This window comes from Oncorhynchus mykiss, chromosome 8, assembly GCF_013265735.2.
Source record: "Oncorhynchus mykiss isolate Arlee chromosome 8, USDA_OmykA_1.1, whole genome shotgun sequence".
Classification (NCBI taxonomy): Eukaryota; Metazoa; Chordata; class Actinopteri; order Salmoniformes; family Salmonidae; genus Oncorhynchus; species Oncorhynchus mykiss.
Window position 1 is genome coordinate 37229718 of NC_048572.1, and position 12842 is coordinate 37242559.

The following is a 12842-nucleotide window of genomic DNA, read 5'->3' on the forward strand; positions in this document are numbered from 1 at the left end:
CACAGATTCTAAAACAACTGAACCAACTATTTCCATTGACAATTCCCTATTGACCATTAGAACGCTAGTCTTTTGCGTTGTGAATTTCTTCAAAATATTCTTACAAGATGATGAAAATCGCTAAGGAAATGTAATAAATAATTATTATTATTATTATTATTATTATTATTATTATTATTATTATTATTATTATTATTATTATTATTATTATTATGTGCTGGGGAGACTAGCAGCTGGGACCACCTGCCTTCCCCCTCTCTTTCTGTCACTCTCTCGCCATCAGTTGTTCTTTCCCTGCCCATCCCTCTCTATTCCTTCTCTCCCATGCTGGTACTGTAAGAGTGGTGGTGGTCTGTTGGCTGTGTAGGGATGACACCCCATGTCAAGGAGTGTTGCTGAGAGGACAGCTGTCACCTTTGTGTGCCAGAACACCACAACACACTATGACCATCTAAACCCAGTGCCAGAACACCCCCGATGTAGACCGATAGACAGACAAAGAGCAAGAGAGAGAGTGAGAGACAGGAGAGAGTGACAGGAAAGAGTGACACCGACAGACAGAGCGAGAGAGAAAGAGACAAGACAGGGGAGAGACACTGAGCAAGACACCTAATTTCCACCAAATTAGGTGGAAACCAAGATGCACTTCCTAACCTCCTGCCAACTGTATGAGCAGAGAGAGTTATTTAATTTTAAAACAAAGCCAAACTTGATAAACTCCCATTTTTATTAGGTGAAATACCCCAGTAGAAATGTGTGACCTGTTGCCACAAGAGAAGGGCAACCAGTGGAGCACAAACATCATTGTAAATACAACCTATATCTGTTTATTTATTTTCTCTTTCCTACGTTAACTATTTGCACATTCTTACATTGTACACAGCCAATAATATAAAATTTGCAATGTCTTATTTATTAATACAATTTTGTTTGTTGTCCAATTCAATGTACACATGTTTTCACGTCAACAAAGCCCTTCGAATTGAGAGAGCGGGCGAGCGAGAGGAAGGGCGAGAGGACGCACACAGATACGGGGGGGCACACAGCTCTGCACACAGATACAGGAAGGGGGGAGCGAGCCGCACACAGATACAGGGGGGGGGGGGGAGCGAGCCGCACACAGATACAGGAAGGGGGGGAAGCGCACACAGATACGGGGGGGGAGCGAGCCGCACACAGACACAGGAGGGGGGGAGCGAGCCGCACACAGATACAGGAGGGGGGGAAGCGAGCCGCACACAGATACAGGAGGGGGGGAAGCGAGCCGCACACAGATACAGGAGGGGGGGAAGCGAGCCGCACACAGATACAGGAGGGGGGGAAGCGAGCCGCACACAGATACAGGAGGGGGGGGAAGCGAGCCGCACACAGATACAGGAGGGGGGGGAAGCGAGCCGCACACAGATACAGGAGGGGGGGGAAGCGAGCCGCACACAGATACAGGAAGGGGGGAGCGAGCCGCACACAGATACAGGAAGGGGGGGAAAGCGAGCCGCACACAGATACAGGAAGGGGGGGAAGCGAGCCGCACACAGATACAGGAGGGGGGGGGGGGGGGAAGCGAGCCGCACACAGATACAGGAGGGGGGGGGGGGGGGGGGGGGAAGCGAGCCGCACACAGATACAGGAGGGGGGGGGAGCGAGCCGCACACAGATACAGGAGGGGGGGGGGAAGCGAGCCGCACACAGATACAGGAGGGGGGGAGCGAGCCGCACACAGATACAGGAAGGGGGGGAGCGAGCCGCACACAGATACAGGAAGGGGGGAGCGAGCCGCACACAGATACAGGTAGGGGGGAGCGAGCCGCACACAGATACAGGAAGGGGGGAGCGAGCCGCACACAGATACAGGAAGGGGGGAGCGAGCCGCACACAGATACAGGAAGGGGGGAGCGAGCCGCACACAGATACAGGAAGGGGGGGGAAGCGAGCAGCACACAGATACAGGAAGGGGGGGGGGGCTAGCAGCACACAGATACGGGGGGGGAGAGCGGACCTTGTGCATTCTACTTGGGTAGTGCATCAGGAGTTCTCCTTGTCATGTCAGTCACTGCAGACCTTAGAGAGCGATTTATAACGTGTCAACTATTTTGTTGTAATGTTTGAGTCACATGAACACAAATAAGACAAATAAGCTTTAAACAGCACTGGTGCCGCCCCCCCCCCCCCCAAGAGTGAAAAGGTTTGGGAACCACTGAGCTAGAAGACCACTTCCCTCTCTCATTTGGTTCTTTCTTTATTCCCATTCTAATCCCCGATGAGTGGACTAACTCAGATGGCACTCTGCATAGTGGGAGAAGGGATTGACAGACGTAGGGAGAGAGACAGAAGGACAGGGTGGAGTGAGAGGAAATATGATGAAGGACTTGTGTGTTTAGCCTACCTCCTGTGGTAGCTGTGTGTAGCACGTCTCTGTGGTGGCGAGGATGAGGAGGGGGGTGAAAGAGGGGACGTCCTGGAGTAGAGAGAAGAAGGTGTTCTTCACCGTGTCGCTGACCGAATCCCACCAATCACAGATGTGGGGCATGAACACCACACTGGGCACGCTCCGACACGCCTCACGGAACACCTGGAACACACACAGCCAGACATCATACATTTGCGATGAGTATATTCTGGCCTAAAACAGATGCAATGATATACAGTGCCTTGCGAAAGTATTCGGCCCCCTTGAACTTTGCGACCTTTTGCCACATTTCAGGCTTCAAACATAAAATGTTTAAAGCTTGGGAAATATTTTTGTATCCAAATCCGGCTTTAAACTTCTTCACAACAGTATCTCGGACCTGCCTGGTGTGTTCCTTGTTCTTCATGATGCTCTCTGCGCTTTTAACGGACCTCTGAGACTATCACAGTGCAGGTGCATTTATACGGAGACTTGATTACACACAGGTGGATTGTATTTATCATCATTAGTCATTTAGGTCAACATTGGATCATTCAGAGATCCTCACTGAACTTCTGGAGAGAGTTTGCTGCACTGAAAGTAAAGGGGCTGAATAATTTTGCACGCCCAATTTTTCATTTTTTGATTTGTTAAAAAAGTTTGAAATATCCAATAAATGTCGTTCCACTTCATGATTGTGTCCCACTTGTTGTTGATTCTTCACAAAAAAATACAGTTTTATATCTTTATGTTTGAAGCCTGAAATGTGGCAAAAGGTCGCAAAGTTCAAGGGGGCCGAATACTTTCGCAAGGCACTGTATGTGTGGTAGGGGTGTGTAACATGCATGCATGCATGTTACCTGAGCGCAGGACTCCTCGGGTGTCTTGGCGCTGACAGAGTAGAGTGTGGGCAAGTCTAGGAGGTGGACAGACAGCTTGTCCAGGTGGTGTAACACAGCAGGGGCCAGGTGAGAACTCTGTCCCGAACCGGGGGGACCCGCCAGCAGCAGGCGAGGCCGGTACGACGTGGGCTGGTGAAGGGCTGATCTGGAAGGAGGAAAAGAGAAGGAGAATCAGCTTCTCTTTTAAATGTGTTCTTACGTCACCAATTAGGTTATCAGTCTCCAGTTATTTGAGTTTTGATACAACTGTTAAAGGACTATCATCTCCATATATATACACTTTTTAATATGATACCAGTAACACAGCAAAACTTTGTTTTGTATTAGACAAAGTCACAACTACATGTTTCCTCATTTTTTTGTACTGGTCCCTCGTGGGAAGCAAACCCACAAATTTGGCATCACGGGATAGAAACTCTGCTACTGCTCGGTTTAATCGTTAGGCATCTTGAGTTCAACATCATTACATTTGAAATGTTTGATGACGACATTTTCCAAAGACAGTAATGTATACACATTAATTAATCAATAATACAATCATGTTGACTTTGGTAAAAAAGCTATCTAACTACATAATGGTAAATCTCTATTGATAAACTGGGTTAATCAAGATGTAGCCTAGACAATACAGGTGAAAGCATTGTGTTATTGAGCTTATTTTGGCTGATTTCATGGGGTTACAGGTGACACTGTTTCCCTTCAATTTGGGACTTATTTAATTGTACTGATCAACAACATATTGCACATTATCAAAGTACTAGGGTAGTATATTGTTGTTAGCGTCAGCTGTAAGCTAGCAACGAAAGTTAGCCTACAAAGCTGGAAGCTACTGGTGTCTTCTTCCATTGTTAGGTGTTCTAGCCTATAGTAGGAACAGTAATAGTTTCTACATGCCGTGTTGCATTATTCAAGTGTGTCAACTTCAGTGCAGCATGAATGGGAAGCTAACATGATGTAGCCAGGACAGTCTAGAGCAGGGATGGGTAACTTTGATGGGGGTGGGGGCCACAAGAAATCTGAACTGATCATGAGGGGCCTCAGTTGCTCGTAGGTCTGCATACCCAGTTAAGAGTTCATTTTGTGCAATTCTACAAATGTTTGCATGGGACGTAAAGCAAACTGTAGCAGTTTTAAAACAAGTTTTCTGCAATTCCATATATTTAGCCTGTGGTGGAGAAAAATGTACTGTTTTACAGCTAATTTCCTGCAATTCTACACAATTTTCAATAGGGAGGGGAGAAATGTTTGCAGTTTTTAATACGATATCCGAGTTGGACTAACTAACAAAATTAAAGAGGGCCCCCGGCGGGTAATTCGACCATGATAACTACAAGTTTAGATAGCTGAACGCAAGACTAATTTACCAATCTAATTTCCTTTTGCTGACATGGGCTAATTGAGTGAACATCAGTGACTGACAAAAGAAACTGCTGTTCAACAACCACATTTCAAAATGTAACCTTGTGTATTGTACTATTCTAACACACAACAGTAAATTGAGACCGACAGTTCCTAATATATTTATTTTAAAATCTGAGGGCCTTCAAAAGGGGGGCTGGACACCCATCCCTGGTCTATAGCTGGCTCTAGCAATGAGTAAGTAGAGAAGGCAATAGGCATGCACGGTGAGCTCGTGCTATAAAGAGGACACCAGCGACGTTGATAGACTTGATCCTCTCAATCAGTATACAACATGAGACATGACAGAAGTACCGAAAGTAACAAAGATTCTAGTAGTGAACCATTTTTCATGTTCTAATATTGAAAAAGGTACACAAGTTCCAGTATACCGTGAAACACTAATCATCTTTGACCATATTAGCCGTCTATATCAGATAAAGTGCTTCTTAGATCGATGTGAATAAAATAGAGAACATTAAATCCACCCTGGCCTGTATTGGGGGCGTCAGGTAGCCTAGTGGTTAGAGTGTTTGGACAGTAACCGAAAAGATGCTGGATCGAATCCCCGAGCTGACAAGGTAAAAATATGTCGTTCTGCCCCTGAACAAGGCAGTTAACCCACTGTTCCCCGGTAGGTCGTCAATGTAAATAAGAAGTTGTTCTTAACTGACTTAACTAGTTAAATAAAGGTTAAATAAAAAAGTATAAAAATTTGATGACAGGACTGAATTGTGGTTTGACTGTCATTCTACTTGTTGCCATAAGGTGGCATTAAAACACGGGGTAGAGGCTAGCTGCGTGTTCTGTAGTCAGACTCACATGGTGAAGTGTAGGACGGGTGTGTGTGCCATAGAGGGGTGTGTGTGTGTCTTTGGGGATCCCGGCTGGAGGTTGTAGATGGAGGGAGCTGCTCCATCAGTCTCCTCTTCACTGACCTCCTCTAGCAGGTGATTGTCAACATCTAGCAGGGAGGAAGGAAGGAAGGAAGGACAGGAGGAAATACTTGTCAGTCAGACAAATTGTGTGTGTGTGAAATAAAATGATGTTGAGATAAACAAAAATATGTAGGTAATAGATCAAAATGCATATAGGCCTAGGCATGGCCAAATTAACAGGCCTTTGAGCAGAACTTGCTCCAGCAAGAATAAAGGCTAGAGAAAGCTCTGGTGTTATTAGACTGTTTGGGGTAGGGGGCAGCATTTTCACTTTTGGATAAATAGCGTGCCCAAACTGAACTGCCTCCTACTCTGTCCCAGATCCTAATATATGCATATTATTATTAGTACTGGATAGAAAACACTGAAGTTTCTAAAACTGTTAGAATCATGTCGGTGAGTATAACAGAACTTATTTAGCAGGTGAGACCCCGAGGATTAACCATTCAGATTTTTTTTTTTTTTAAGTCACTGTCTTTTCAATATGTTTTCATGGGGAATCCAGAATTCTAATCGACTTTCCTGCAGTTCCTACCACTTCCACTGGATGTCACCAGTTTGTAGAAAATGGTTGAGGTTTTTCCTTTGTGTAATGAATAAGTACCGTAGCTCAGAACGAACGTCACTTCATGTGTACCTTTTGATAGAGGCGCATAACCAGAAAAGTAGCGTCAGTTTGTTTTGCTCCTGTATTGAACACAATTTGATCGATTATATAAGTTTTGAAATACCTAAAGTTGTATTACAAAAGTAGTTTGAAATGTTTTGGCAAAGTCTACAGGTAACTTCTGAGATATTTTGTAAGTTAGAAGCGGTGTTTTTCTGGATCAAACACGACAAATAAATTGACATTTGGGATATATATTGACGGAATTAATCAAACAAAAAGGACCATTTGTGATGTTTATGGGACATATAGGAGTGCCAACAAAAGAAGTTTGTCAAAGGTAAGGCATGATTTATATTTTATTTCTGCGTTTTGTGTCGCGCCTGCAGAGTTGAAATATGCTACTCATTGTTTACTGTTGTGCTATCATCAGATAATAGCATCTTATGCTTTCGCCAAAAAGTATTTTTGAAATCTGACATGCTGGCTGGATTCAAAACGAGTGTAGCTTTAATTTGCTATCTTGCATGTGTAATTTAATGAAAGTTAGATTTTTATAGAAATGTATTTGAATTTGGCATTCTGCATTTTCCCTGGCTATTGGCCATGTGGGACGCAAGTGTCCCACCTACCTCAGAGAGGTTAATAGAGACATCATGGTTTATTAGGGAGATAGCACTACACCTTCCTCCCTAAATGTCTTTAACAGGGTTCTAGACTAACTTTTTCCACTGGTGCTGCCAACTTTTTCAGTTGATGGCACCCGTGTTTTGCCACTACACACTAATAATGACCTGACCTGATCTCTCATAATATACCTGCATTCCATACAGAACCAGGTTAATAATGACTAGCCATCTTAAATTAGCATGCCCTTGCAGTGCATGACATTCAGGTAAATTTGCCAGGCCAGTGACAACTGAAAGATACTGGCCCGAATGAAAAGATTACTGGCCCGGGAAAGCGGTTGATGCACGCATAATCTAAATGTCATTTAAATTTGCGGGCTGAGCAAGATGCATATAGCCCAGGGGTCCCCAATTACATACACCTGTGTGACGATTTTGTCTTGAGCGAATGGTCGGGGAGAACATAGTTTGAAATCATTTGTAAACTGCAAATAGACGGCAAGAATCCCAAACAGATATAGTATTTGACGAAAACCAAATCATTTCAAGCCTTGATTAGCCTACATTGGGATGTGATCACATATGCCTCTGTTTATGCATGGGATTCCTTGGGAACAGATCCAAAATTAACAATCACACAGAGCTGATTTCCTGGTGATTGTGCAGTCATATGTCAAACAATGAAAACAATTTCAAAAATAAATAATAATAATGAGAGAGAGAGAGAGAGAAAAGACAAAGTGAGAGAGACACACAGAGAGAGACAGATGGATACAATGGGTGTTGGGCCAGTATATTTATTCATTTTGCTCTGAAAATGTAAAAAAAATGCCCATGGGATGCCTATTGGGGAACCCTGCTATAGCCAATAATGACCAACCCACCATACATAAGTAAGTACATTTTAACTTGACAATATCATATTTCCATTAATTGTTTGGAGGGGGAAAAAAATACAAAATACAACCTTGTCGCAATCTCAAAAAGGGTGTTATTGTTAGCGATTACAAACAGTAAGTTCACACTCAAAATCACACTTTTCTTGTAGAAAAACTACACAAATGGGATGTTCTAAGTCCACAACAATGCTTCAACCACATCAGGAGCCCACTTTTGAGGTCTGGGAAGAATAAATTAAAAAGATAGAAGGTGCAGTTGCCCTTTAATTCAATTACACACCTAGCAAGAGGCTGTTGTGTTTGGCTAGCAGTGATTTTACTATACAATGTACAGTGTAGGCAACATGTGATGGCAGAGTTTGCTAAACAAATGCCCCGCGATGATAAAAATCATGATGTTCTGCCAAGTAGGCCTACTTCACAGTCAACATTTAACTGGGAAGGTTTTCGTAAAAGGCTTTAGAAATTGTTCATTCAAACAGTGCATGATGACTGAAACGCGTATAGCAAAGTTTCTACCAAGACTTTGAACGAAACTTTTCAAAAACCTGCTTTGCCTACCCATTGTTGCATACCCTTTGCTGTTTGAATAAATCCTAGGAAAAAAAATACCTAATTGCGGCCCTAGCTACCAGGAAAGAGAGAGAGGCAAAAGGAGAAAGATAAACAGATTACCTCCTCTACTCTCCCCGTGCCGTGTTTCTGCATGGGGGAAGACTCGGAGCAGGACCTCCAGCACCGTGGCCAGTGTGTTGGCTAGTAGGGGGCGTATGTTGGGGGCCAGGGCTCGGCCTGGAGGAGCCTGGGCTCTCTGGGAAGCTGGGACGATGGTCCGCAGAGCGTGGCTGAAGTCCCCAGGCTCCAGCACGATGGTACTGTTAGACACAGATAAGATTGATCAATACTTGATTGAAAAGGGAAATTTAGTGTCCACAGATTAAACACATTTCAGGGCGAATTCTAACCTCAAATGAAATCAAATTTTCACTTAGTCATGCTTTGAAGTCAATGGGAGAGACTGCATGAATTGTAACTTAAATGGAAGTCAGAATTCACCCCATACAGACAAGACAATTGATTCCAGTCTATTACAATGTTGTTGTTTTTATTCTTTCAGTTTCCTTCTCCTCTGCATGGTTACCTGACGTCCAGCTGCAGCTTAACACTGCTGCCGTAGATCTGGGGGTAGCAACGCCGCAGTGCCACCAGGGCCGCCTCTGTGCAAAGTGCTTTGATGTCTGCGCCACAGTAACCTGGAACAGGGGAGTGGAGGGGTTAAATGAATAAACCGAAAAAAGAAGTAGACTAGACATAAAATGTTGTAAACGTTAATAAATGTGAGTTTGTCTCCTACCGACACATTTCTCAGCCAGCTCATTTACAAACTGTTCAGCTAGTCTAGGATTCCAGTCCCGCGTGTGGATCTCAAGGATTTGTCTTCGGGCCTAGAGAATAATACAAAGAAAGAGAGAGACAGACAACACCGACAGACAAAGAGCGAGAGAAATATAGGGATGGAGAGAAAAAGAAAAACATGTTTATAAAAATAAAAAAAATTCACTATCGACCCTGCTCACACCACAGTGGGTTTCTGATCAGCAAGGTCTCTCTCTGCTGAGCTCTGCCAGCTGAGTGTCTCTGTATTTGGTGTGTCTCTGCTGACAGAAGCATACAGACTGGGCTTTGATTATTCAGAATCTCACTGTGAGGACAAACGACAGGAGTCAACCAATTAGACAGCTCAACGGGTAGAGGGGATTGCTATGCACCACTAGGCTGGGACTCGCACACAGTCAGTCACACACACACACACCACTGGGGTTGGACTACACAAGTAGCTGGGCTGGGACTGACAAACACACACAACTGGGCTTTGACAGACACATGCAGACAAACCACTAGGCTGGGACTAAAGTGTGTTGTACACGCTCACCCAGACACACAGGAGCGGTTGGAACACACACTTAAAGGATAAAACTCATATACATATACTGAGCAAAAATATAAACAACATGTAAAGTGTTGGTCCCATGTTTCATGAGCCAAGATAATAAAAAAATCCCAGAAATGTTTCATATACACAAAAAGCTTATTTCGCTCCAATTTTGTGCACAAATTTGTTTACATCCTTGTTAGTGAGCATTTCTTATTTGCCAAGATAATCCATCCACCTGACAGGTGTGCCATATCAAGAAGCTGATTAAACAGCATGATCATTACACAGGTGCACCTTGTGCTGGGGGGGGGGAGTAAAAGGCCACTCTAAAATGTGCAGTTTTATCACCCAACAATGCCACAGAAGTCTCAAGTTTTGAGAGTGTGCAATTAGCATGCTGACTGCAGGAATGTCCACCAGAGCTGTTGCCAGAGAATTACATGTTAATTTCTCTACCATAAGCCACCTCCATCATTTTAGAGAATTTGGCAGTATGTCCAACTGGCCTCACAACCACGTGTAACCACGACAGCCCAGGACCTACATATCTGGCTTCTTCACCTGCGGGACTGTCTGAGGACTATTTCTGTCTGTAATAAAGTCCTTTTGTAGGGAAAAACTCATTCTGATTGACTGGACCTGGCTCCCCAGTGTGTGGGCCTATGGCTGCGCCCCTGGCCCACCCATGGCTGCGCCACTGCCCAGTCATGTGAAATCCATAAATGATGGCGTACCAAATGTGTTTAAATTGACTGATTGCCTTCCATGAACTGTAACTCAGTAAAATCTTTGAAATTGTTGTGTTGCGTTTATATTTTTGTTCAGTATACTATGACAGCCAAGGACAAATGATTGGGATTACAGTATAAAACAAGTACCAACAATGTATTTCATAGTGTATTCATCGTGCCATAATCCTATGCATGATTGCTACTTCCTCACCTTCCTGTCAGGCAGGTTGAAGAGGAACTCCCTGTCAAAGCGTCCAGGTCTCCGTAGAGCAGGGTCTATGGAGTCCAGCCTATTGGTAGCACCGATCACCACGATTTCCCCTCGGCTGTCCAGACCATCCATCAACGCCAGCAGAGTGGACACTATGGAGCTTAAGAAGGGAAGGAGAGAGGGACAGGGAGAGAGTATGGTCAAAACCATTACTAAAAAAAGATCACTCACATTCATTACTGATTGTCAGATCATTAAATGGAGATGTCTAACAACTACTCCTGCTTCATATAGTACCTGTGTATCTGGTCCTGTCTGCTGGAACGCACTGGGGCCAGCCCGTCTATTTCATCAAAGAAGATTATGGAGGGCCTCATCAGGTACGCCTGGAAGAGAGCAGAACACACACACACACACACACACAACATAAGTCTGGGCTAGAGGAGCATAAGCTAGCCTGAACAGAGTATTCTGGATGGCAACTGGACCAAGTAAGCACAATATAAATAGATAAGGTATTTAATAAATAATTCCCTACCTGACACTGTCCAACTGATAAGCCTTGGCTCATGTCTAGGGCTGTGGCGGTCATGACATTTTGTCAGGCAGTTATTGTCATGCAAAAGACTGCCGGTCTCACAGTAATTGACAGTCAACAAAAACATTTAGCATCTCCAGGCCTCTACGCATGCGCGTCTTTGGAACATCTACAATTTAAAAAGCCCCAAAAATCAATTTAAATGTGTACCATCACAATTAATCCATTATTGATTTTAGGCAGTTCTAAAGAAACATGATATGAAGAAAAAGTATTTTGGAAGAACAGAATACGGGTTGGCCTACTATTTGATATCTGGCTATGCGCCATGCCTTAGGCTTGTTCATTTAGCAGACAAGATGGGCTCATAAGTCCCGTGACATTATTGTATATTACATGATGTTATAGTAAGAAGAAAATAATTGAACTTAGTTGAATAAAATAGAAAGTATATTTTTTCCATTCCGGAGTGAGTGGCGCATATGAAGTGGCTATGTTGAGCGCAAAAGTTATCATTTGAAAAAGGTCCAATACGTTAGATATACATTTAAAAATGTATTGCAAATAAATAACAGAAATACCTTAAGGCATTCAGACCCTTTGCTATGAGCTCAGGTGCATCCTGTTTCGATTGATCATCCTTGATGTTTCTACAACTTCATTGGAGTCCACCTGTGGTAAATTCAATTGATTGGACATGATTTGGAAAGGCACACAGTGCATGTCAGAGCAAAAACCATGCCATGAAGTCAAAGGAATTGTCCATAGAGCTCCGTGACAGGATTGTGTCGAGGCACAGATTTTGGTAAGAGTACCAACAAATGTCTGCAGCATTGAAGGTCCCCAAGAACACAGTGGCCACCAAGACTCGTCCTAAAGCTGGCCGCACGGCCAAACTGAGCAATCGGGGGAAAAGGGCCTTGTTCAGGGAGGTGATCAAGAACCCGATGGTCTCTGACAGAGCTTCAGAGTTCCACTGTGGAGATGGGAGAACCTTCCAGAAGGACAACCATCTCTGCAGCACTCCACCAATCAATCGAACATCTCTGGAGAGACCTGAAAATAGCTGTTCAGCGACGCTCCCCATCCAACCTGACAGAGCTTGAGTGGATATGCAGAGAAGAATGGGAGAAACCCCCCTAATACAGGTGTGACAAGCTTTTAGGGTAGAAGACTCGAGGCTGTAATCACTGCCAAAGATGCTTCAACAAAGTACTGAGCAAAGGGTCTGAATAATTATGTAAATGTCATTTTTGCTGCTAAAAAAAAGTTTTTGCTTTGCCATTATTGGGTATTGTGTGTAGATTTCTGGAAAAAAATCTATTTAATACATTTTTGAAAAAGGCTGTAACCTAACAAAATGTGGGAAAGGGGTCTGAATACTTTCCAAATGCACTGTATAAGGGCACATTCCTTTTCATCTGGTTTGGGCTCATATATAGGACTATGCGTAAGCTCTAATATGCGTATGAACATATTGAATTAATCGTCACCCTAGAAAACGCTGTCCATTTCGGTGTGTTAGGCTTTCAAACAACATGCACAACAACCATGTTTTCCTGTTGAACTTTTCTTCAAATTGAGCAATGAGGTGAGTTTTAAAAGCACGATACTGTTTTGATGAGAAGTGTTTTATGTGATATTCGATTGCATTTGCATTGACGCCA

The 12842-nt window shown here is 43.7% G+C and overlaps 1 protein-coding gene across 5 annotated transcripts in view; it reads right to left on the minus strand.

Moving 5' to 3' along the window:
- Positions 1 to 12842, minus strand: part of LOC110529879 (ATPase family AAA domain containing 2B) — a 121938-nt gene that overhangs the window by 80395 nt on the left and 28701 nt on the right. For all 5 annotated transcript variants that reach the window (XR_005052873.1, XR_005052871.1, XR_005052870.1 and 2 more), the window contains exons 12-19: positions 10935 to 11023; positions 10638 to 10797; positions 9114 to 9204; positions 8901 to 9012; positions 8435 to 8634; positions 5509 to 5650; positions 3247 to 3433; positions 2384 to 2569 (exon numbers count right to left, since the gene is read on the minus strand). Coding sequence is in view for 1 of the 5 variants with exons in the window: in XM_036985427.1 (XP_036841322.1) it covers positions 2384 to 2569; positions 3247 to 3433; positions 5509 to 5650; positions 8435 to 8634; positions 8901 to 9012; positions 9114 to 9204; positions 10638 to 10797; positions 10935 to 11023 (1167 nt within the window). In the remaining 4 variants the exon portion in view is untranslated. The remainder of the gene's footprint in view (positions 1 to 2383; positions 2570 to 3246; positions 3434 to 5508; positions 5651 to 8434; positions 8635 to 8900; positions 9013 to 9113; positions 9205 to 10637; positions 10798 to 10934; positions 11024 to 12842) is intronic.